This window comes from Haliaeetus leucocephalus, unplaced genomic scaffold (assembly GCF_000737465.1).
Source record: "Haliaeetus leucocephalus isolate CR32 unplaced genomic scaffold, Haliaeetus_leucocephalus-4.0 Scaffold702, whole genome shotgun sequence".
Lineage (NCBI taxonomy): Eukaryota > Metazoa > Chordata > Aves > Accipitriformes > Accipitridae > Haliaeetus > Haliaeetus leucocephalus.
Genome location: NW_010973138.1, coordinates 3,037,250 through 3,063,263, shown reverse-complemented (window position 1 = coordinate 3,063,263; position 26,014 = coordinate 3,037,250). Strand labels below are relative to the sequence as shown.

At 40.3% G+C, this 26,014-nt stretch overlaps 1 protein-coding gene across 1 annotated transcript in view; it reads left to right on the top strand.

Annotated features, from left to right (window-relative positions):
* Positions 1–74: 74 nt before the first annotated feature.
* The window catches only part of PCP4 (Purkinje cell protein 4), a 56,586-nt gene continuing 30,646 nt past the window's right edge, over positions 75–26,014 (top strand). The window contains exons 1-2 of the mRNA XM_010580313.1: positions 75–83; positions 19,949–20,000. Coding sequence (XP_010578615.1) covers positions 75–83; positions 19,949–20,000 — 61 coding nt within the window. The remainder of the gene's footprint in view (positions 84–19,948; positions 20,001–26,014) is intronic.

The following is a 26,014-nucleotide window of genomic DNA, read 5'->3' as shown; positions in this document are numbered from 1 at the left end:
CTTCTTAACGGGCGGCGCGAGGCGGCGGGAGCGTTGTGCCGGGTGGGCTGCTGCGAGCCGGGCTGCCGCGAGACATGAGCGAGGTGAGCGGCCGTTGAGGCGGGCTCGCGGGGTGGGGGGGAAGAGAGCGCCGCAGCCCCTCGGAAAGCCGGCCGGGGAGGCTGGAGAGCGGGGGGCGCTTGGCGTTGAGCGTAACCTTCCCTTTTCGAAGGGCGGCTGGGGAGGGCCGGGTGCTTCCCGGGCGGGGAGACCGCTGAGGGTCGGCTGGGCTCGCAGGCAGAGCTGGTGGACCTGAGCGGTGTCTCTTCGCTGGGTGGGGAGTCTGAAATCCGTAGCTTCTCTTCTGTTCAGCCCTGTCTTCTGATAAACGCATCTCCTCCACAGGTGCATGTGCTCCTTCGATGCATAAAACAAGGCAGTCTTTTGTCCTTTGAAGGACCGTGCACACCAGTGAAGAATCCCTTATTGAAAAAACCCCAATAATTTACAGATGCATTTAATGCTTTCCTATGCAGAAAGAAGGATGTGCGAAGTTGTGTGAAAGTTATCTGCTAGAGATCTTGGGAAAAAATGCCACGTTTAGAGTTGGGTGTTGATGTAAACTTTATAAATAGTGTCTGGGGAAGGACTGCAATTAAGGAAAAAAATGTAAATAGTGCCAAACATGTAAGGATCACTTGTGCCCTTGTAAATAAATAAGTGGAAAATTTTCACTGTGGGTTTTTTGCAGTGGAAGAGTTCTCTGGGGCAACCTAGTATTTTTGTTAAAGGTGGTGTCAGGTGTGATGGCTACTTGATAGTGCAGTCAGTCAAATGCTGGGCAGGTTCAGCTGGCAGATCCCTCGTTCTCTAGCGCAACTCTTTCTTTGGGAATCCGTAGAGATACCTGTAACTACATCTTACCCAGCACCTATTTTTGGAGGCTATTTGCTGTTATACAAGACTTGCTGCTTCATTAACAAATGGGTATTCTGTTCTTAGCAGCAAGAGTAAAATTCAAGAGCGATGCCAAATAAGTTTTGACTAGTTGCTGTGCAGGTGTTACTCAGCTGTATTTTTAGATGAGGTGTAAACCTGAGACAAAAAGCAGTGGAGTAGCATGGTCTCTGGTGCAGGGATTTATGAGGAGAAGCTTACATCTTGGCTTGCAGGTCAGGCCAAATGGGGAAAGCAGAGGAAATCCTCATTGTGCTTTTTCTGCTGCTTGCAGGGATCAGGCAGTCCAGGTGTAATGCACCAGGCTGTCCATGACTTCTTCTCAGCTGCTGCCTGTATTTATATCAACTGGATAAGAGTTCATGCACCATGGGGTTTCTTTTGCAGTCACTGTCCCTTTGCCACCTAGGCTATCTGAAGTGTTCTGTGAGATACAATGCTATTCTGCTCCTTAAAGATAGCATTCGGGGGGGGGAAAAAAAAAATCTAGTAAGGAGTAATGATTGGGTGACACTGCTGTACTTACTGTAACTGTACGAGGCACTCTTGTTATTGCCCTGTGCTGGGTTGTATTTGCTCAGTAATTACCCCTTCATAGTTTGAATTAGATTGCTTGCCTTTTGGATTTTAAGTCCTGGATGAACATCAAGATCCTCCCCGATACCAGCATAAGGGCTCTCTATTCATAATACATTTCCTTGTGCCTCACAGAACAGTATTCCTAGCAAACCCTCAGAGCTGGAAGATGTCTCTTGCTTTGGCACAGCACTAAGCCCTGTACACATGACACTTAGCACTGTACTTGGTGTCTTCAGTGCTACTGTCATTTGACTGACGTTGGAGAGTTTGTTGCTCACAGCTCCACTGGAGAAAAGCTTCCTTGCTGTTATTTGCCTGTTAGCTATTAATCAAAAGATGATTCTTTTTCCACAAGGCAGATGGAAGCAACTGGACCACCCCAAACCATCTCACTGAAAAAGACTGTTAAAAAAATGAGGCAAAAAAGATTAGCAGAAAGCAAGCTCCTTAGACATCTGTTTGCTGTATTTGGATGGGGTCTCGGTGGATTTCAGTTGTAATGCTGTAACTGAAAAATATTTTTATTTTCTTTGTTTTAATCTGCTAGAAAATCTGAGGCCAGAGTGATTGAAAAGAGGCTCAAGTAGAGCCATCAAAAGATTATCCTAAATAGAATGGTATTGGGAGGGTGGGAAGGGTTTTTTTGCTTTGTGCTAACAATTGTCGGGATTTGAGTGGAGCTTGAAATGCGGTTTCAGAAATCTCTGAAGAGAGCTTTTGTATCCCTCAAGGTATTTCCTGAGATGTTGCATGAGTTCTTATTTTACTGCTTCAAGCAAAATTAACTTATTTCCTGTTTATGGGCAGTGATTACCAGTCTCCTGGTAGAGAAAACTGAACAGGAAGCAGCTGTTCATCTGATGAGTACTTTCCTATTTTCTAGCAGCTAACTTTTTTTTGAGTAAGGATAAAGAACTTTTCTACAGAAAAACCCTACACTTCCTTTGCAAAATTTGTCTGAAAATGTGTTTAAGATGCTCTGTCTTCTGGGCAGAAGTCTGGTCCTGTAACTAGTTACAGTGAACTTGAGGTACAAGAGTTTACCTGCAAAACATGGTTAGTGCTTCCTGCTGCTTAGTTTTCATGGCAGATGGATCACTTAGGTGTATGGGGAACTTCTCAGGAATGTCCTTATATACTGAAATACATTTTTAGGTGTTGAAGTAGCTTTGAAAGTATGTCCTCAAATAACTAAGGAGCCTTTTCTTTAGGTCTGCAGGTGTTTTCTGTTATTTTTAATGAGCCTAGAGAGAAAAGCCATGCTGGAAAATATCAGCTACTGACAGTGAGCACCCATGAGATGCAGCCCTTCTTCCATTAAAGATATGTGGTCACATAGGATTAACTGGGGGAAGTAATCTTGGGCAATGGGCTCATAGACCAATGCCAAATTGCTATTCACAGCCAGTAGCTTTACCAGAGAGCCTCTAGGCTCAAACTGGCATAAACTTGATTCACCAGAGGGAATCCTGTCATCAGTCATTTTCATTTAACTATCTGACATGTTGCAGATGATGTCTGGTCACAATGACAGTGCCTGGTGTGAAGGTTCATAAGCATTTCATCACACAAACATTTTTATGACATTCACTGCCACTCTTGCCTCCTGTGTTGAACGATTCTGGCTGTCATCAGGAGTCAGGTGTGGTTTTGGGAAGGAGTGCACTTAAATAATATGGTGTTACAGCTCTGGATGCTGTTCCAGGGGTTCAGGGATGAAGCACATGTGTAAGGATTTGGAGCTTAAAATAGCATTAGCAGAGATTGCCTTGTTGGATGCATTTATTTCCTTTTGATATTAAAATGTCAGAGTGATATTGCTGGTGTAGGAGAGGAGTTCAGCTTTAACATGTGTTATTTAGATGTCTGACTTTGGGAGAGCCATTCAGGAAATCTACCTAATCAGTCCATGTGCCTGAGGCACCAGTGGTTTAAGAGAAGAACTTGCATTGCAAGACCCTTGCACAATGTGAGTGAAGTGCTATACTGATTGCCAGGGTGCTGATGCACACCACCTAAGGCAGGGTTTGAGACAGCAGGTTTATATATTTGAGGAGCAGCCTAGCTGCCAGACAGTAGCAAGAATATCCTAGCTTTCGTTTCAATACAGGCAACAACCAACCAGGCACACAAAATTCGTAAGACAGAAGAGGGGAGCTGTTAGGAGTTTGACTCTGTAGAGTGCTTAGGTCTCTTAGCTGGGGAGGCTAAGAGGTGGGGACTTGATCTCTGCATAAATGTAGGGATTTTTTGGTCAGGCTTTGAATACAAAGAACACTAGGTCTTGTTTCTTACTTTAAGTACAGCAAGCTCTTTACCTTTGCCTTATGTTGCCTCAGGGCCCTTGAATCCTTCAGCAACTGCTATGTTGTGTCTACGTTCAAAAGGATCATGAAGGGTGCTCTTGTGACCTGTAACAGGGGTGTGTAGGGTGTTCATGGAGGATGAGCTGCCACGTGGGGCATGTTCATCCAGACAGCTCTCCTCTGGAGCCTGGAGTACTGAAGCATTGTTTTGGGGCTCAGATCACCTTCAGTGGGAGGCACCCAGGCAGACAACTCGACAAAGATGGAGGCTTCACTGGAAAGGTGACATGGCTGAACACTGGTGTCAAAGACTTTCTTCTGAAATTTGAGCTTCTCCAGCCCTTGGGGAGGGGTGTGTGTGTGTCTAAGATGCTAATATCCAAGGCAGTCTCTGCTATGGCTATTTTCAAAACTGGTAATACCATATGGCCTGGTGGTTTGGGCATGCCTCTAAGCTGGCAGAGTAACAGACAGTGTCTTCTTCCCTCCAGGTTGAGGGAGAACCTGGAACATGTCTCTATCACTCTGGACAAGTGTGGTCACCAGGAGACTGTTAGAGAAGGAGAGGGACATGGCCAAGTGTGAAGCATTAGGCATATGTGGAGGCTTCTGCCTGAAACTGTAGCTGCTTCAGGTTGTTAAATGGGAAAAGTGGGGTTCTTTCATGGATTGGTCTCCTGAATTCAGTTGAATCTTTTCCACTGAAATGGTATTTAGTGTCTTAGAACCAGTTGTACTAAGCACTGAGGTGAGGACTGTACGCCAATAATCCTGATAGCACTAAATCAAAGAGCTGCTGTTTGTAGGGAGAAAACATGCCATATTTGTTCAAGGGATCTACTGTTCTCTTGTGTGATGCTTGCAGTCCAGTGGAGTGTCTGAGCCCACCAGTCATCTTAGGGGGGCCCTTCTGGATGCATTTTTCAGACACTGCCATGACCCCCAACTGTTGACTATTGGCTTCACTGAGGTTATACCCACAACAGGTCAAAACTGTATAGATCGAAGAAGTGCAGCAAGAATGTGGCAGGATGGAGGAAGAAATTCTGCAGCTGTTATAGGATGGGGGTGGGACAGATAAGGAACATGAACACCAGTTTTTAATTTTAACTCGCATCTATTTATTAGCTGGGTGGTAAATTGCAGCTTAAAAGAGGAGGAAGAAAGGAGAACAATAAGTTTTAGATCTGTCACTTTGCCTACTCCTTCCATCAGTGTGGTTTCAGTGGGATCAGGCACTTTCTAAAATAGCACTTAAAAGTGATGCTGGAAGTTGATCTTAATTTGGTGAAACTGGCAGATGTACTGTTTAGAAACAAGCACACTGGTTTTTTACACATTGCAAGAATGCCAACAGATTCAAATAACACAGCACTTTAATAAAAGGACAGTTAGCTTTAATAGTATGCTCCAGATACCATGTTTCCCTTTAAAAAAGTAACTTAAAGCAAAAAGTCCTGCATTCATAAAACAGGAAAACTCCAGCTTTCATACTGCAGTAATTGATAATAGGATATCATTTCAGGTTGCAAAGGCATATTAGTTTCTAGTCCAATACCCCTAAATTCATAATGCATTGGCAAGCTTATAAGGGTCATCTTCAAACAGTTTCTGCATTAACTAGATCATGATCATCATGAAATGCAGTGTATAGTAGCAGTTAACTTCAACAGTAACAGTGGTGGCTTTTTCATCAAAGGTTGTTGGGTGTTTGTTTATTGATTTGAATAAGATATTTGATTTCCAGGCCACTGTTTGCTATTGTCTGTCTTGCTTTTTTTTTTTTTAGGGATGACTTGGAAAATGTGTCTCAGTGTTTACATGTTTTACCTCTTTAACTTTGCTACAGAAGAAATTGTAATAGTGTGGCTAGGCCTAGACACTGGGTATGTAAATCATGAGATGCCCACTTTTTGGCTGAAGAGGATTAGGAGAAGGTGGCTGCATGCATCAGACAAAAACTATGACTTTCTTCATCCTGTCAGTTGCAACAGAGCCTTATATTCACTAAGTCATGTAATGCTGCTTTCCCTGCAAGGCATAGGATCTTCTAATGAAGATGAATAACATATGTTCTCCCTCTTTCTAAGAAAAGGTTTTCTGTTTTTTTTCTTCAGTTGTTTGGACATTGGGTTTCTAAAAAAAAAAGACATGGTAGATAAGTAGAAAATAGGTCAAATCATAACTAAAAAATCCTTTTTCTTCCCCTCCCTCTAATTTTAAGAAAATCAGTCTTTATTTTTTGTATGGAAAGAGCTGGAAGAGACAGGCTATATAGGCTACCTTTCTCTAAATAGGAAAATAAATGGCAATCTTGATGGAATAAACTTGGTGCAGGCAACTGCAGGAGAGTTGCAATTGTGAAACTTATTATTAATGACAGGATTTGAGGTCACAATTTATCCCCACTCTCCATGTCTGCTCCCTCTGAGACCAGACTAGTCTACTTACAAGTAAATTGGGCAAGTGTCACATAGGCCAGGTCTTTGGCTGGTGCTATCTCATCTGATCAATTCATACTAAGTGGATATAGCCTTATTCATGCACTAATATGGAATTTGGAGGATGAAGCACAAGTTTAATCAGAGGAGAAATGGAAATTGCCTGCCTACATGCCTTGAGGATTAGTTACAGCTGAACTGTCTTTCCTCTTAAAGAGAAAAGTATTGTTTTATAGACACTGAATGTTCTTACATTATCACCTTAGTATATAATGCATGATACATGACTTTAACCAGTGGTGCAGCTGATACAGTGAGTACTTGATAGTAGACAAAATTATGTTAGAGATCTCTTTTTTTGTTAAAGCTGAAAGTGAGAAACAAAAGGGGGGCGGGGAACCCAACTGTGAAAGGTGGTGTGCTTCTGTCTGACTTTAGAGACTTCACAAAATTCCTGGGCTGAGACAGCAAGCTGGTAAGAAGGGTGGCACCAGGTATGAGTGCTTCAGATTTTCTATGTGTGGAGACACAGAGCTCTAACTATGGCAAAATGTATGGATGTGTATATTTAGTGTCTTAACGCAGAGCCTTGGTGTCCAAATGCCTGATGGAAATGTCTGAGCTGTTCTGTCACCAGCCTTATTTGCTGTTCCTTGGCTGGCAGGTTTGGTTCTAGCTGTGCTGTGGAGCCAGCTGCTGCACAGTGCCCTCAGGACTAGAAAGCTGTGGTAGTAGAATGAGAGAAACCTGAACCAAATGTTATGGTTATAGTGGTGTAAACTCAGAAGGGGCATGAACTGCTCTGTCCTTGAGTGGGGGAAGGTTCTGTTGCATCCCAGCACAACATGAATCTCCTAAAAGTAAAGAAGAGGGGAGAACTGTAGTGAACCTGGCTAGCTGTACGCACTGGTACAGATGTATTTGGAGGTATTCTAGGTGTACCTTTCCTGGGAATGATGGAGCACAGGTCAGAAATGACCAAGCTAGCACTGACTAGGGCTATCCCTGGAAACAGGACAACTCTGTTATGCTAAAGCTTGTTAAGCTTGGCAAGAGTTAGCAGGCTCTTCTGGAGTGAATCAGTGAGACAGCTGCAACAGTCCTGTCAAGTCAGCATCTCCAACAGCAGCTATTAGAGCACATGAGAAGCAGTTTTTCACAGAAAGTGCCTTGGTTTTTTAGAGGGTGGAGGAGAACTTCCAAGGAAATTAGGGATCTGCACAGCTTCAAAATAACTGGGCAGAGTACTGGAAAGCAGACAGTACCCACTGCTAATGGCTGGGAATGATTTGCATCTCTGTCCTGTGACCTACAAAATAAGGCTTGCTACCCAGCAGGTATCACTGGTCCAGGCACCTGGCTGTCAATCTGCCTTGGTGATGCTTTGTTCTCTATGAATCTAACACTAGAGGGATTACCAGGCATTGAAATAGTTGGCAGTGTTCTGACTACAGGAGAAGATAACATTTCAAGGAAAAGGCTATCAAGATCATAACTCCTACACTGGTGTAACTGTATAACTAAGCAAATGAGGCAAAAATGAATAGGTCTGAGGACATCTTTGACTTCCTGAGGATTTTGGTGATATTGGACCTTTTCCTAGTGACACTCAGTATATGAAGGAAGGACAGTGATTTGTGTGGATGTTTTTATAGATATCATAGCACTTTCCCATCCCACAAAAAGTTTGGCTTCAGTGAATTGGTGTTTCTGATCCAGACTTAATCAACTGATTAATCCCTGATGGGTGCCACTAACCATATACTACTGTACCTTTGCATCTCTACTAAGAAGCCAAATGTATTTCAGCAAAGCCCTCAATAGGCAGTAGGGTGAGCTTGGGTTGATCAGATAAGGAGTACCCTCTTCTACTAGGGGAAGAGGGATTTGGGCTTTGGATGTCCAAGGTGGACTTCCCTTTAAAAGGGACCAAACAAGGTGAGTGCAGACTTCGTAAGACAGATGCAACATAAACTGGTGAAGGACAGAAGCCTACCTGAGATGAACCAGAGTGTAATGCCTAGCTAAACATGAAAACACACTTGAAAATGATAAAATCCAAGTTTGGATGGGGCAGTAGGGGAGAGGTACAGAGACAGAAAAATAATTCTCATAAAAATCACAAGCATGTCTTTCATTTGAGTTCTAGGGCTTTTCATTCTCTAGCTTGAATGTTTCAAGTAATGGGATTCTTGCTATCTCTCTCCCTTTCTCTTGTAGAAAATATGCTTTTCTTTCAATTCCCCAGGCTTAAATTATTTTTGTTTTAAAATACTGAATACTCTGGATGTTGACCCTTTTAAGTACCTGATTTTAACACTAACTGAAATACTCTGAAGAATGCCTTTTATTTGAACTTGAGAGATTGTATGTGATATTCAGGAAGGAAATATGAAATGACATTAAAATCTGGATCCTTGAATTCCAAACATGTCTCCCTTTACCTCACATTTTACTAATACAAGATAAACTGCTACAAATTAGAAGCATTAACTTGATAGTAAGGAGGAGGAAAAGCATACTAGGCAAGAAGAGATGGCTAGGCAGGTAGCTTTCTGCAGATGGTGTGGTGGAAAAATAAGACATGTGGCTTCATAGCTGCTTCATACATACCTGCTCCACTCCGATCTGACAGATACACACTTGCCACCAGAGAAGAGAGCAAACACATTGTTGGCTTGGCACACTTTAAAATGCATGTGCTGTCACACATGTGCCGCACTTTAAGCAGGGCAGCCAAATACTTAAGGCAGGGCAGCTTCATGCCAATTTTAATTTGCCAGTCAGACTTGGCTAGCTACCACTTCTTTCCTTCAGCATATTTTGTGAGCTACTGGACAGCACTGACATCCAAGCCAAGCTGTATGAACCTCTTAAGCTAGATGACAGGAGGTCCTCTCTGTTTCACAGGGCTTTTGAGTGCTGCTTTGTATTCTTTGCCTTGGACTAAAAGCTTGGTGTGTTTCCATCTTGGAACTGGATTTATGGGATGGATCTGTAGATGCAGAAACATTGGTAGCAAAGGATCTAGCATAAGTGTTGTAAAATGCAAAAAAACCAAGTTGCAAATTATGTGAATTCTAGCAATATTTCCTGTAGTCATGCCATGTAAGCCTTTAATAGATGTTTTTGACTGCAGTGTGTCAGGTAGCACACAGCTGGATCTACGTGAATATTACCTGCTTTCTGCATGAAATGTGTAAGGAACCTATTTTCTGTCTAGTTACAGAATGGGTATGTTAGAATATTAACAAAATGCATGACTTTTCTGGAGCAGCACATTAGGGTCCTTTTTTAATGGCATTGTATGATGGTTTGCCATGTTCATGTGTCAATGAGGTGAAAATGTTTAGCTGGGTAACACTTATCTTTCACTTCATATGCAAGGCACAAAATGCGGAATGGAGCCTGATACATAATAAAAGACTGAAGACAGAAGGAATGACTGATGACTACTTGGAGTGGAGAAACCTGCAAGTTTTCATTGAACTTGAATTGCAAAACACAGTTCTGTGGAGGGACAGTGTTTGAAACAATGTGGGGGAGCTTTTGCTGAATCTGCCCAACCGTGTTTCCCCTGGACTCATTCCACAGCTGGGGCACTACAGGAACTGTAGAGCATTTACTCTCAGGTAACCTGGTGGGTCTGTCCTGGGGCCAGGGACCCTGGGAACTACCTACAGCTGCTCAGTGAAAATTGCATTCTTCTCTGCTGCTATTGACAATGAAGCTGATAGCAGCATCAATTTTACTGAGCAGCTGCAGGGTCCTGGGAGTTTCTGATTTGTGGAAATCCCTATTTTTTTGGCCAGCTCTTGGACAGAGCTAGTGACCTGGCTTTTTTTCTGCTTGCTGTATGTGAGTGTATTTGATTGTTGTCCCTGATTCCTGGCAATCAAGGTGACCTTGTGCATCACCCTGTCCATTTTCCTTTTTAGTATGGCAAGGTTGTTTCTAATAGCTTGGCTGAGGTTTAGACTCATAGTGCCAAGACAGCTTTGAACTGCATCACACTTCAAATAAAGCAGCTTCCCCAAAGTATCAGTGGGTCATTTCTGATATAGATTTGAACAATGCAGGACAAATCCTCTGTCAAGTGAGGCCCCATTTCAAGGCAGCTTCAGCAACCAGTTCAGGGTTCCCCTCGCATGAATCTCCTTGTGGCACAGAGCCAGAGATAACAGGTTTGTGTCATCTCTCTGTGCAGCCCCTGGGCAGGGTGCCTTGCCAAGGCTGCAGCATGCTCTCAGTCCAGTGATTCCCCTGCTACTGGAGTAGCCCCAAAGAAGTTACTGTCATAACTGCAGATGGCTGGGGGGCTGCTTGGAATTGCTCTCTGTGACTAGACTGGCTGCCTGGGGATTTGAGGAGTAGAGTAAGTGACGCATAAACATCCTTGCTGCTTTGTCTTGTTCTTGTCTTGAAAATCAGAAGGCTTTGCCCTGGGGTGAAGGCAGAAAGTTCCTTTGCATGGCAACTTGAAACTGCCATAATTAATACCTTTTTAAAAACCTGGCTGGCCAGTTACTAGTGCAGTCTAACAGACTGTAGTAACATCTTTTTACCTCTGAAATATGTCAGGAAATAGGAAGAAAGTGAGAACAATTTTTGTAATTGTATAACTGGAAATAAACCCAAAAATGCCAACAGAAAAAACACCAGAAATTTTGCAGTCTGGGAAGAAGCAGCCTGTTTTAATAATGATAGCAAATACGATAAGATATGAAGCAATTTGTCAGTGCAGACTTTTGCCATTAATAAGCCAAGCTGTCCCTTGAAGACAGCCTTTAACTCAATTACAGCTGGGTTTGTAGCTCAGCAAATTAAATTACCCTAAACTTCAGAAGGGTTTGGAAGAATGAAATACAATTTTTGTTACAAAAACACCACCCATAATCAGTTATATTATGCCTAGGCAAGGATCCTGACCCCTTAATTGGCTTAGGGCACTCTTCCTATCTGGGGATGGTAATATTAAAGGATACCCAAGATACCATGTGAATCCAAATGCTTTTCCCAGATCCCCAAGGTTCTGTTTTGCTCCTAATCAGATGCCACAGTCAGTTGCCATTAACTGTCTGTATTTGCCTGCACAGGTACCTGCCAAGGCTTGTAATTTAGGCTGCATGAGTGTACCTGTGTTGCTCCATGTTTTGCTCCCTTGCAGAGTAAAGATTGCTAGGGGGTAATGCAACATCACAGGGAGATAGAGCATGCTAAGTTTTGTGGTATGAAGTGCTGACTTGCTCTGATTTTCAGTTCCCAGAACAAAATTGCAGTGCTTCTTCCCCATGATACTGTCTGTTGCCTGTTCCATTGCCCTGGTATGACTGTTTGTGGATCAGAGACATCAGCCACTTTACTGAAATGACCAACATAAACAATTAAACTATGTATTTTTTTAGCTGGATCCCTTCAATGATTGTTTTCAACACAACTTTGCTGAAGGGTTATTTTTAACTTGAATAATTTTAGTGCTTCTATTTTCTGTATGACCTTGCAAACAATTGCATCCAAACAAATGAGGCCTTGGGGATGGGAAGGTGTGGCTGCATTGGGCTAGACTGGGAAGTAGTTCTTAAGGCAGGTTTCCAGCCCAAAAATGCCCTTTCTGGAAATGTAGTGCCAAGTCTGATGCTACCAATAGATAAGAAATAATAGAAGAAAGGAAGGGACCACCTTAACCTCAGTCATATTTCATTTTATGCCATCTATCTTAATTTTTATGTAATTGAAATATTCCTCTTGAGTCACCTTGATGTTTTCTCTTTATCAATTTCCAGTGTAATTAGGATACAGGCTGTATCACCCATGTCCAACTGAGAGCTGAGGTAATTTTTGGTAAGTGGTGTGAGAAGGCTTATTCTGTAGTTGATTTTACCCTCTTTGCCCTTTGCTGAACAAAACCTAACATGCAGTTTAGAGAAATTCCACTGTACCACACTGAGGTTCCAACTCTACTCATGCGAGTAATTCTGCTGAATTGAAGACAACTATTTGTCCACATATGAGTTACCCCTGTAAATAAGCCCTGCAGGATCAAATCTTCCATTTCCTGCAGAAAAGAGAGGGATTACTTCTCATGGCTGGCATGGTAATTAACAGGATTTGGGAAATACATTCTTGCAGCTGCTTTCAAAATGAACTTCAAAGATTCCATTAATCCCTGCCTCAAAAAAAAAAAAATTGAGATTACAATGTCTTTGGAGAAATATCTGCTTAATAATATTTTAATTCAAAATATGCTAATAACCTAAATATTAAGCAAGCTACTGTTTGTGCTAATTATGTTGATTGCATTTGGTGTTGGTGTAAATATTCTGTTTAGAACATTATATTGAATCTGAATACAAGATCAGCAGGTTCTTACTGTGCTGATTTATAAATTACAGCCCAGCAATGGCAAAAGTAGGGCACAGTGAAAGTTCTTGTCTGTGATATTAGAATATTTAAAACCAGCACTGTAAGTGGTTTTTTATATCCCAGACAGTGAATTCTTTCTGCCCAGTTCCATCAGGTACCTCCTTGTTTAACCTGAAAGTGTACTGGGTGCTAAAGCTCTGTTGCCTGTGTACACTCAGAGGTGCCTGTTCTGAAGATTTACCTCAAGCCAAAAGCTCAGTCTGGATGAAAGTGAACAACAATTCACACCTCTTAATTTGAGGCAAATGCCCTCTGTGAGCAACCCTGTGACTAAGGCACTCTGCCCATTGGGTAGAGTATGCATTTTGTATAGACATGTAAATAAAATGTGTGTTTTACATGGACAAGGACCACATTGCAAACAAAATAACCCAGGAGAGGGAACTGCAGCCCTGTCTTTCAACTACCCTGAGAAGCCCCAGCTTCAAGGTTACTCCTTCAGTTCCCATTGCTGGATCAACAGGAGGGCCAGAGCCTTCCACCAGCATGCTTCCCTCTCATGGGAGTCATGGGTTCACCCTGGGTAAACAGTACCTAAACCTGCATATCCTCCTTCCTGGGGAAATGCAGCAACCAGTACCTCACCAGTCAACCTGGTAAATAGCTTTTCAAGCAGGTTGCAGCTTGTATTGACAGCTATACCTTGAGTATAGTGCTTTCCCTCTGTGTTTGAAAGTAGTGTTTGAGACTTAATTTGCACCAGTGTAAATGACTGACAAAGATGCAAGGATATGAATGCTGAGGTCCATGTTGTGTCCTTAATAGAAAGATGAAATTGTGAAGAGATTGTACCTTCCCCAGATTATTGCAGTAGCAAGAGCCAGGCACTGGTCCACAGTGTCTAGAAGGAAAATAATCTGTAGTTACCCATAGCCTTATTGTTAATTTCTGACAAATATTACTGTGGTTTCTGGGATGACAATGTGCATGTGTGTGCATACTCATATGCTTTCAGTGACTACAAAAGTCATAGAAAACCAGTGCTGGTCACTGTGCCAACTTCTAGCCACTGTCGTTTGAATACCATCAGTTCATCTCAGCCCATCTGTGGAGTTTTAACTTATTAAAATAGCTATAGGAGAGCCTTAATAAAATTAAGGACAATCAAGAGCTAGTCAAGTAGAACACAGTTTGACCCATGAAGATAATTACAGAAATTGTCGGAGTGCCAGGGATTAGTTTAGACAGCCAGTATAGAAGGATGGGTTCTGGCACTCTTGCTGTGGCAATATTATGCTGCCCTAGCAATGCAAGACAGCCAGAAAACTGGCTGTAGAAGACTCCGTTTGTGTAAAGGAGCACACAGAGAAGGTGCTACATAGGTGAGAGTAGAGGCCATATCCTTAACAACTGAGATCCTAGGGTGAGAGCAGCCCTGGAAAAGTTGTGGTCTCCAGAAAGCTACTTTGACCAGAAATACAAGCTTGGTCATAACCAGGAGTGGACTCCTTTGTACTGAAGTTTATGTTGATAAATATTTTTCCTTTCTGTCAGGTGCCCAGAAAATGTGGTCTGTGATTTCTTGTAGTGATGTGAGACTAACAGGCACATTATCAGTTTTATTCATCGTTCAGACAAAATATTCACTAGATGTTCTGTACCTGATGCAATTACCTTAAATGTGGCCTTTGAAGGATACTTTCTTCTCAAATATTGAGTACCACCCCTATAAAAATATGGGAAAAAAGTAGAGGAACTTGTAAAGGAGGCACAAATAGACCAGTGAGGAAAGTTTACTTGGGTAGCTTCTAATGCAATTTTCATTGCTATATTCAAGCTTCTCTCTGGGATTCTTCAGTTCTGTCTGCAGATGTTCTTTAGGTGACTAGCTGTTACTGATGTGAATGAACCTGTATGTCACAAAAGTTAGTTTGGGATTTGCCATTTGGCTGTATTGCAGATCAGTTTTGAGAAGACTTATAATAGGAGAGAATGAGTGAAATGGCAGAATTTGTGCATGGCTCTATAGCAGTACACTTTATCTCTCCCAGCTGTTCTTCTTCATGCTTTTTGATATATAATTCCAAAAAATACAGTGGTGCTAAAATTCCAGTCCCATTACTTAGAGGCCAGGTAGTCCTTGCAGCTTCAGTAAACAGAAATTTTTGTCACAGCAGCATCATTTTTCCTGCTCTTAACTGTTTATCTTAACCATGGTAATATCTTCTGTCCTTCTTGTTAACAAATTATTTACTGTGTTGTGCTTAAAAGTAATGTTTTTCACACTGGAATGTGTGAAATGCTGAGTGCTATAGTTTCAAGTCAATACATAACATTAGAAAGAGGTGGTCAAACATAGTGAAACAGATCTCCAGTAAAGAAGAGTTTAACCTAATTAATCACATTGACATCCTGAATTCTACAGAGTGTATCCACTCATCCCAGGTCATAACTGCTTGGTTCTTGCCTGTACTTAAATTCTGGATCTTCATTTAGTTTCTGACATATAGCTTGTGCTCTTTGCTAGAATGTGAAAGAAAAGCAATTGCAAAATTCCCATTTATTTCAGTAGGCTCAGGTTATCGCCTCATCAATTAATTATTTTTAAGTGGCATGTATGCATAATGTATTGATCTACCAGCAATAACTGATGTTCCCCTCAATGCCCACTGCTTGTTTTTAAAATTAATATGTTGTCTTGTGGGTTTTTCAATAGCAAATTTGTACCTGGTGTTAAAAAGCATGGCAAACTCTGGGTTCTTAGAACCAGCAGAGTTGAATATATTGTGCCTGGACAGGAGGTATACTGAAAAGGAGACTATGAAATATGTAGGACCCACATTTGATAGTTTTCTGTTCTGTGTTTTTAATCCAGATTTTTCTTAATTCATTCTGTACCTTTTAGGAAGTGTGCATGCTAATGTAATGTCCTCAAAATTCTGCCTAGGGGAAACTAAAAAATGTACTATGAACCTTCAGGCAGTAATGATTATATAAGTATGCTTTGGTATCTACCTATGCCTATAGTCTAATGAATGTCAACTGTCGCTTACTTCAGTAATCTAAAACTCAGTTATCTTCAAAGATCAACCAACACTAAGTAAAGATCAGCCTGTAAGAACTTTGTTTCTTATGTTGTTTCTTGATAAAGTCAACCCTAATTGTCCTAATTTGAAGAACTGTACAGGAAGTATTTACTCCTGAAAAACAGCAGGTAGAAATTGCTGTATCTCCTGATCATTCTGCTGTTGACTATAAAGCTTTCCTTAATTGGAAAACATGGAAAATCCTTAAGCAGATATTTACAGTGACATTTTTATTTGCAGGAAGGTTATGAACTTCATAAATTTAAAATTTATTTTTCAGTACTTTTTAATTTAAAGGCTAAAGCAGCTGAACTCTTTAATTAAAGCAGAAGGCTATGAAAAAAAAGATGCTTATGAGATAGTTTAGATTGATTCAATTTATAACTCTTACAGAGAAAACTTTGTATGGAGAACAGATGGTATTGCAGAATAAAGGCTTGCTTTGCACACAGCTGCCTGACCCACAGCCATTTTTGTGCTGTATTGTACCAATGTGTATTTCTTTGTCACACATGTAATGCCTTTTGTTAGGAATGGACCTGGTAGCAAAACAAGGCTTAAGAGAAGCTTAGGATATGCACAGACTTCACTGCTGTTCCTCTTGTCAGTGAGTACAGAGCTTCTGAGTAACATTTCATATGTGTCGGTGAAATTATTTTTGTCCTGAGTCAAGTTTACACTGACTTTCTGCTACTCACTTTACAAAACTTTCCACCTTTTCTATTCTCTTAATTCTACCCTTGGATGCTCTTTCATTCTTTGATGTAGAAAAAATAGACTTTTGAAAATCTGCAGCCACTGCTTTACTGGGATACAGCCTGCTGTACCTTGTTGGCCCTGCACTGAGATGAAGAAGCAGAATAATGTTATTACTGATAGGGCCCATTTGCCTGAACTTTCTGACAGTTTCATGTCCCTGATCTTGGGCTTTCTGTGGCCCATCAAAAACCAAACAACTGCTCTGCCCCCAAAAATTCTGTAATCAACACCTGGCTACAATCCCTAACACTAAGGCACTAATTGGAAGCATAACTGAAAAGGTCAAGCTATTTCAAGACAAGAACAGAATGTAAGATTAAAGGCAAAAATTAGGCTTGGGGGTACACAGGGGCTAGAAGAATGAGTAGAAAAGCTGCTGCAGTAATTTAACATTCTTCTTGAAAAGTCCTCTGGGCTGCAAATTCACTTTTGACCTTAGTTTGTACACCTGTGGGACTAATTTAGTACAATTTTTCATACCACATTAACTAGCTGCTGTGTATAGCACAGAATTTAACAGGAAAGTAAACCTGTTTTCTTACTGGGACTTTCGGCATATGGCAGGAGTCCTTTTTCCTTCCTCTTCTGACAAATTGCGAGTGACTTTGATTTTGGAGACATTTTTAATGATGTGCTTTGATGTTCTGTAAAACCACTGAGTTAAAAATTAATATAGCCTCAAGCAGTCATAAACTATGTTTCCTCCTATGCAACATAGCAACAAAACTGTTTATCCTGTTTTACTGTATAATCATTACAGTTTTGCACTCATGTTCATTTTGGCTCTGTTTCTTCTTTGATGCCTAGTGGGAAGTTTATTCAGTGCTTCTGTCCTTGTGCTTGCCTTAGAAAATGCTGGGGAATTTTAGAAGCAATCTTCGAATGAAAGAAGCTGGCTGTAAGTTACAGGAAACAGAAAGTGTTAGACTGCTTTTATCTTTTAAAATATGGTCAGCAACTTTGGGGTTTTCTGCTTAAAAGCACAACTCAAATTAAGATTTTTCTTATATTTCATTGATTTTTAATTTGATCTATTGCATTTGAGGACAATATCTGTTTTATCAGCTTTTGGAGGACTTTCATCCATTGCTTCTTCAAAACACCCTTAGTAACTCCTCTTCATGTTCAGTCCTCTTGTGCTCTGAAAGACATTAGAAAGCTAAGCTTTGTTTTGCAGCCTGTGGGAGCATCATGAAAGGTAATGAAAGAAGCAAGAAGATCCAGCTTCTAATAATACCAGCATTTTGAAAATGTTTAAAAAAAAAAGTCCATTGAATGTATTGAAATAAAAGGCTAAAGGTTTTGCAAGTGGATGATCACATTGTATAAGGCTTTTTCATAAGTTTCAATGCCTTGTTAATGAGAAACTGATTTTCGCTTTCAAATCCATTGCACTCACTGGGAGGACAGCACAGTGCTTACAGACCAAAATATGTATATAACTGAAGGAAAGGCTATCAGAAGCTTGTTTGGCAGACTTTCAGGCTTCATTCTGTATATGTCCAATGGTCACCAATCAAATGAATAGCTGTAGAATACTTAGACTGATTTCAGGCTTAAAGAAAAAATCTTGACCTCATAAACAGAAAAACCTGCATTGACCAAAGCCAAATTTTTATTCATTTTCTGTGACCACTTTCCCCTCTGCTTGAGGGAAGATCCTGAGAAATGAAATAAATGTGTGGATCCATATTCCAGCACCCCATCAATAGCAGACTGAACCTGACAGGTATAGCCTAGGGAGGAAAGAGAAGCTTTCATAAAGGCTAAGTAGCACAGCCTGAAAACACTCAGGAAATAAGACAACTTGAAAAAGTATTTAAAAATAATCAGGGGAGGGAAAAGCAATATAGCTACCATTTTATAGATAGGAAAAATCCAGTATTTTGGGCTTTTGGGAGGTCCCAGTAAATTAACACTAAAATCTAGTTTCAGATTTGGATTGAAATTGGAATATGGAAATATCAACCAAACTTTAAATAAAGGTTAATATCTTTAGCAAAACTTGTTGTCAGGTGGATTTATTGATTTCTGGCTGTTGGTAACTTTCACTTTTGTGAAAGATATTTATCCCTTTAGAATTCCATTCTTTGATGTTATTGGCTAAGTTTTCTCTCCTGTCTTAGGTCTGAGGCTCCAGGGAGGAAAAAAAAAATATATTTCCATCATATGAGGAGACTGTAGCTGTGCTTATAGACTCAGAGTTGTTTTCTCTGGGGATCCTCTGTTTCATTGCACAGAGTGAGAGATGAGGCAGAGCCAGTAGAGCAGATGTATATGCACTGAAGTCTACCATGGAAAAGATGAGAAAACCCACCACTGGCATGTGGATGCATGATAGACCATATGTAGCTCTCTTGTATTCTCCTGAGGGGTTTGAAGAGTTTGCTTCCCCCCCTCTGGCTTCTATAATAAGACCTAAGAGTACACATGAAGGTTTTATACTTATGTTGTGATTAGTTCCATGTACACACAATACCCTAATACCACTGCTGTGGGAGGTGGACAGAAACCAGAGCGGTAGGGAAGGTTTTAACCAGATATTCTAGAGTAAATACCTTCAGATAAGTATGCCTGTGTGAATTTTCATAGGAGAATTGATATCACTGTCCATATTTTGGTACAAGCCATTTGGTTTGCAATGCTACTGTAGCTGTTAACTTTCCTGATGCATGAGGATATGCTGCCCCTGATGGCTGAATGCAGCTGGATTTATTCACTGAATTTAATATTCTGAGTTTTTTACATGTACAACCCTAGAGGACAAATTCTTTAGTCTATTTCAGTAATACACACAAGTATGAATAATTTTGCATAAGAAATGCAAGTTTTGCCATACTTGCTAAAGTAACAATTCCACCTGTGGGATGCTTTCTCTGGGGGATGCAGCATGATTTTCATGGAGTGACCACTTCTAAGCTAGAAAGTTACCTAGTAGTGTAACCATACTAATGCAGCCCTGCCACTGTGAATATTTATTTTGACTGCGCTGGTGTTCGCCACATGTTGCTTAGTAGAGTGACTTAAATCAGTTTGTTTCATGGAAAGTCATGAGGCTATTCCTTGGATAGAGTGAATTGAAGTGGGAAGTTCCATCTCCACTTGTGGCCATGGCAGAAAGATGAGTCTTCTGGCCAAAGTCAGGTCAGAAGAATCATGGAAATGGAGGCATGGCAGGGACCTGAAGAGATATCCTACTGTAGCTCATACCCTTGCACTGCTGGAAACTTGATTATGTATATTCCATCACTAATGTGATAATTATACACAGTTACATGTATAGTTGCACAGCGGTACCTAAATGGTACTAAGTGATTCCTGTTCTGACTGGTAGTGTTTCAAAGCAACATTGCATGAGGGTGAATGACTATCCAAGTTATCAAGGGAAAATCAGGCTGTAACTGCTAGTAGTTCCAAGGGGAAAATGCACATTCAAGTTTTTTCTAACCACTTGTTTTGGTTTCCCCCCCCCCAACAGAGACAAGGAACCGGAGCTACAAATGGAAAAGACAAGACATCTGGTGAGAATGGTAAGAGTATTTCTTGGAGAACATTGAGTTGGATTGAGCCAAAATATTTTTTTACTGTAATGATAGATGTCAGGTAGCAACATCCATGGTTTCATATCTTATCTTTTGAATGTGTTTTAAAAAATGGAAGGGCTTCAGTGGGATTGTTTTCTTTATATTTTTAAGTTCAAACCATCTACTAAAGTAGAGACCTGATTCTGAGCTCGTACATGGTAAACCAAAGGACTTTGTAGTCAGTGCAGATACAAATGGGGCTAGAACAACAGTGTTAAGTGTGTGAAAAGAACACCAAGAGACCAAGTGAAGTATTATGAGCAGCTGCTGTGTGAGTGGGGAAGGTGAACAAAAGTAAACTAATTACAAAGGACTTGCTCATAAACATGGTTTCTGTGGTCTAATTCATCCCACCTAATTTTAGGCCCATAACTAAGATACCAAAGTTAGAAGCCACTTGCACAGAGCTCATTTTAGTGTTGTTAGAAATAGGATATGGATGGAGTAGCTCGCATGGAAGGACCATATGGCAAATAGGCTCCTAACTTTGGAACTCTATATGAGTGAATCTGGACTTATGCTACACTTCTCTAAGGAGTGAGTCATTGGGGTTTTTTTGGACTTCAACAAAGGGGTGGGCAGGAACCAATTTCTGCCCCTTAAGTGGCACAAATGATTCTAATTGGAAAATGTTGATTTCCAGCCCCCTACAACCCCCCCCAGTCAAACTGAATTTTCAGTGAAAACAAATTGGTTTTTACCTGAAATCTCATCTTATTTCCTATAGGAGACAGAAATGCTTTACACACAAATGATCACCTGATTAAAATCCAGTTACTGTCAGAAACATTTTTCAAAGGAAAACATTTTGATCAGCTTTCTTACATACACAGCGGAATGAGGCAGCATCAGTTTGTAGACATTTGTGAATAAGATGAGGATTGAACTATGTAAATATGCTGTCTGCCTCTTTGATCATCCAGTTCTAATTAAAATACTATGTTCCGGTAGTCCATCCCATCTACTGAAAAGCATGAAGAATGTAAGTCTCTTCTCTGAAAAGCCACGGGTTTCTGAGATAGGATATTTGAGCAGTTATTTTGGATATAAATTTTGGCTTTTAGGTGTTGGTCTGAACAGAATTTTTGGGCCCTTTGAGGCAACACATCTTAAAACATTAAAAGACTTCTTTATGCTTAGTTTTCCTATTACAGAGAGGTGACTTTCCCATAAGGGCTGTTTGCATAATGTTACAGTAAATGAAATCCATAGATGATGTTACCAATATGATAAAACACAAATTAGAGTGGAAAAAAAATATTTTGGCTTGTTAGTGTCTTGAATTAGTGGGAACAAATGTACCCTGACAGCAAAGCCATTTGTATTCTCAAGTTAACAGGAAAGGAAGGCAAGCAAAATTATGTCAGCCATTCGGGCAGCATGGGAAGCATGTTTTTCTCTTTACTGTTTGAGCATGTTATGAACTGAGCTCATTTGCCTTGAATTTCTTCCCAAATAAAATTGTCCTGTTGTCAAGTTTAGCTTAGATTTACTGATCCTGCAGCCTTTTTAAAAGCAAATTCTTTTTTTCTCAGAGGGAATTTTGAGTGAGAAAGGACTTCATCATTAATTCACAAATATATGTGATTCTAGTTATAGCATAGTTTTAGGTGTAATATAAACAGGCAGATGCGCAGTTAATCTTAGATAAAAAGATACCAATTATTTTTTGTAATGAAATGTAACAAAAAAGCCTGTCACCTATGTAAAATAGAGGTGCAGCAGGGGAGATGGAATAGAATCCTCTGGTCTCCCCAGTCCACATGCTTGCATGAAAATAAAGCAGAATCAGAACTTTGAAGCTGAGATTGAATTCAAAATCAAAGAAGCAGAAATGTATAGCTCTTTGTCCTTATTAGCTCTGTGTAGTTAGAACTCAAGTAGAAGTGATTTATTCCTCTGAAAATTGGGGGGTGCTGTAAACCCACATACACAATATAAATCCTCATTACATGCTTTTTGGCCAGAAGTCTGCAATACGTTCATGTCTTAAATTTTCATTGTGGCTGTTATGAGCCTCTTCATATGTTTGTCTCCCTGTCAAAAGGAAACTTTCCCTCTTGTGGAAAAGGGGGGAGGGAGGAGAAATCAAACCCCCTTTCATCTTTTTTTAAAAAAAAGTCATGCTATGAAAATGGGTGCAAAGGCAAACTAGTCTGGTCACTATCCTTGCTCTTGATTACAAGATCAGGAAAAGCTGCTGAAAACTAGCCCTAACAACAAATAGGGTCAGCTGTTTTCGGAATTTTTGATTCACACAGTGGAGATACTGCTATGGGTAAAGTTTTGTTTGTGCATTGTTTGTAGAAAATGAATTTTGGGCCTGTCTCTGGGCTGGCTCAAAACTGGAGAAAATAAAACTCATGACTGTGGCAGTCAGCATTCTCCCTCTTTGAAGACATGTATGGTGTTGCTGTTACTGTAAAGCATTCAGGGAAATTCGATCTCCGAAGATTCCTTTTATAGTAGTGATAGTTTTGGTAGACACTTACAAATGCGTGTTCTTGTTTGACCTTTGTTAGATAGCAGCATTATATCTGTAGTTGTATTTAGTTCCTACCACCACAGCAGTGGTCTCTCTGAGTTAGCCTCCCTTCCAGTGGAGAATTTTATCACACACAATGCAGGCTCAGTCCCGATGTCTACAGAACTGGCACTGCCTTGTTCTGGCAGCCTTGCTTGTTGGCTCAGGGGGATGAGCAATGGAAAAGACTGAGCTTCAGAAAAGCCAGTAGTGTGGAGCAGTGATATGCCACAGTACAAGAGTTTGTGATAATGGGAGAAGCAAATCCTATACACAAACTGTACTGGTTGTCATGCTGATGAATGTACCTACATGGGACCTTCATTCATCAGCAGTTATCTTCCCTCAGCTGCCTTCTTGAACAGTCTTCCAGACTGCTAGGTGGTGAGGCGTGGGGGGCAAAGCTCCTCTTCCAGAGCACTGGTCACGAGCAGACAGGATTCCTCTCCACTGTATTTCGTATAATATGTACCACCATATCTTCTTGGGTTTTATGCAGCAACAGGTCTGGTAGTTCTTGAAGCTGTATCAGTATTATAAATACTGAATAATCACTTGTGTTGGAGTAGCTTTTACACACACTGAGAGTTTTGCTGTTAACCTTCGATGACCTCACTGGATGCTGGTCAAGCCCTAGATGACATTTGTCTATCTTAAACTACAACTTGTTTAAAAGGTCGTCCTTTTACAGGTTATGATCAAAATCAGATGGTGATTCATGTCTTCCTAAGGAAGAGTGACTCTTGCATTACAGTGTGCTCTCATGGTACATCAGTGGCTAATGAAGCCAATGGAATTGCTCCTGATAGCTTCAGCGGGCACTGTGTAATGCTGAGTAGCTTTTCCATCCAAAACATACTATTGTTATAGTTTATAATATAAACACACTATATTGTCAGGGAAGTCTATGTAGCTTCATCCTGTTGTCAGAGTGGGAAGAACAAAAATATTATTGGGAGTAAACTATATAAACTAGTTTTCCTGTGTGAAAACTGGTTAAAGGACTATTTTTAAAGAAAAACCACCCTAATAATTAGCAGTAATACTACGCATACAGAAGCATAGGTATAAAAAAAACTTGTTGTACATAGGAGCCATGTAACTGCAGCTGCCATAACCTCACTGGGTCTTGAAGGACCTCGGTCTACCTGAAAGCCATGACATATTTATGTATGCCGTTATGAGCTTAACTTGTAAACTCTATTATATAATGCTGTTCTCCATGGTAGAAAATTGAAAGGGAAGACAGCAGTACTATCTGCATGCACCCTCTCCTATATGAATCTGACTTGGTCTAATAAAGTCAGTGTGGGATAAGAAGCTATAATTTCCTTTTTGCTCACCTGGTTTGATTAATCTGGCCTATCATGTTTGCAGATGCATCCTAAATGAAAACAGGATGTTCCTAATGTACTATTCTTACTACCTTGGCAATGTTACAAAGTTCCTTTGTAGGTTAACACTTGTCACTTCTCATTCTGTTTCACATTACTCTGCATTTTTTTGCTATGTAATTTGTGAGCTGGTATCATACAATCTACTCTTTACAGCCTAGCACAACTGTCACGGAAATAATTGCATCAGAACCAATTATTTCTATCTTAAGATTTAGAATCACTCTTTTCCTATCAATAGATCTTACCCTTTCTTCTGAAAGTATGTAAGGCATGTAATTGTTAATTGATATTTGTTAATCATTTGCTTGGAATATGAGATTTATCATTCAGCAGTATCAATATTTATAATAACAAAATACACATTTTCATGTGATGAATTCTATAGCTTCCTCGGTCTGAGTGAAATGAAAAATGAATAGGTTTTGCATGAATTTAAATGTCATTGTAGATTAGGCCTACACAATCATGGTGAGATGGTCAGTTGTACTGAAACAGTAAAGCCCTTTTCAGTTTCTACTTGTTCTTAAGAATTTGTCTTGTTAGCATGTGATCTCTGCTTTGAGGTGGTCAGAAAACTATAAATGAATAAATGCTCCGCATTTCCTCCTCTCCATACAGTACATCATGGGATGCCTCTACATAAGGATAAGGAAACAGTAGAGTTAATAAAGTAAATTCTTATCTTTTACATCTAAAATGGAGTCATCTAAACTCACTTCAATCTGAATGCTTCTAGAGTAATGGTAAAGAATTGTAAAACAATCATGCATGGTAGAATAGAGAGATTTCTAGTAAGCTTTCCTGGTAGAGAGGTATGCATCTTGCAGTGTTATCAACAGTCCATTCACCTACTTCATGTACTTAAGGAATTCAGGGAATTCTGTACTTTGTGCACACTACACTCAAGAATAAAGAATCTTGCTAGGTCTGACAGAGTGAATAATCATCTTCATAGTTATTTATGGAGAGTGCTTAGCTTAATAGAGCTTTAATTCCTGGCTAGAGGCCAGGATCATTATTGTAGTATGGTCTAACAAAAATATCTGTTTAAGAACTTGAAATTAATTTTCCACTAATATTCTCTGACTATGTAAAAACGTATTGGTTTTGGGGACAGCTCTACAAATAAACTTACTTATGGAAAAATGATTTTGAAAAGGGAGGGAACACATGAGGCTAATTTGTATAAATATTCAAAGGATCTCATGGAACACTGTTTGCTGTATCTGCCCAGGTCTAGAGGTCATGTTCTTTAGTCACCAGAAAGGACAGTGACTGAGCTGTACTATTGCAATGCCTTGTGCATTTTATTTCCCACAAAATATTGCTTGTGTGGCAAAAAATGAAATGAATCTTGCAAGCAACTGCTGAATTAATGTTTAAAAAAACAAAAACAAAACCCAAACCAAACCACAAAACCCCTCAACCATTTCAGACTGCTTCACTCTGATATTCTTGCCGCCCCCGCACTAATCAGAAGTTAGAATGGGAGTATTGTATGAAACTAATACTGAGTTTTTCTGGGTATTAGGTTGATAGTTGGGGGGAAAATTACCTTGCCCCCTTGTCTCTTTTCACTAAGGTGTTCTGCTAAAATTTTCTTATCCCTTGAAAGTGGTGCTTCATGGAACATGATCTCCCAGTCAGTAATGCAGTCCTTCTCTTCTACTTTCAGTCTGTATCCAGAGCCAAATTCTGTACTATCTCATACAACCTAGTTGGTACTAGTGGGGATTTAGGAAGTGAAATGAGAATAATTTGCTGTACCTCATCCCCCATCTCTTAAAACGGGAAGTCTGTGTCTCAGCAACATTCCTAGACTTATATGCAACCATCAGATAATGTAACACCTTCACAAAGCCTAAATACAGAAGTGTTTGAGGCCTCAGCATAGTTACGTAAGTTGTATTTGGTCCTGTACAGATCGCTTGGGCTCAGAAGAAGGTGTAAAAATCATCACCATGATCTGTAGCTGAGAGTTTCAGATGAGTTAGGAGAAAAATTTAAAGTAAACAGTTCTAGAGGAATCCCTTCTCAAG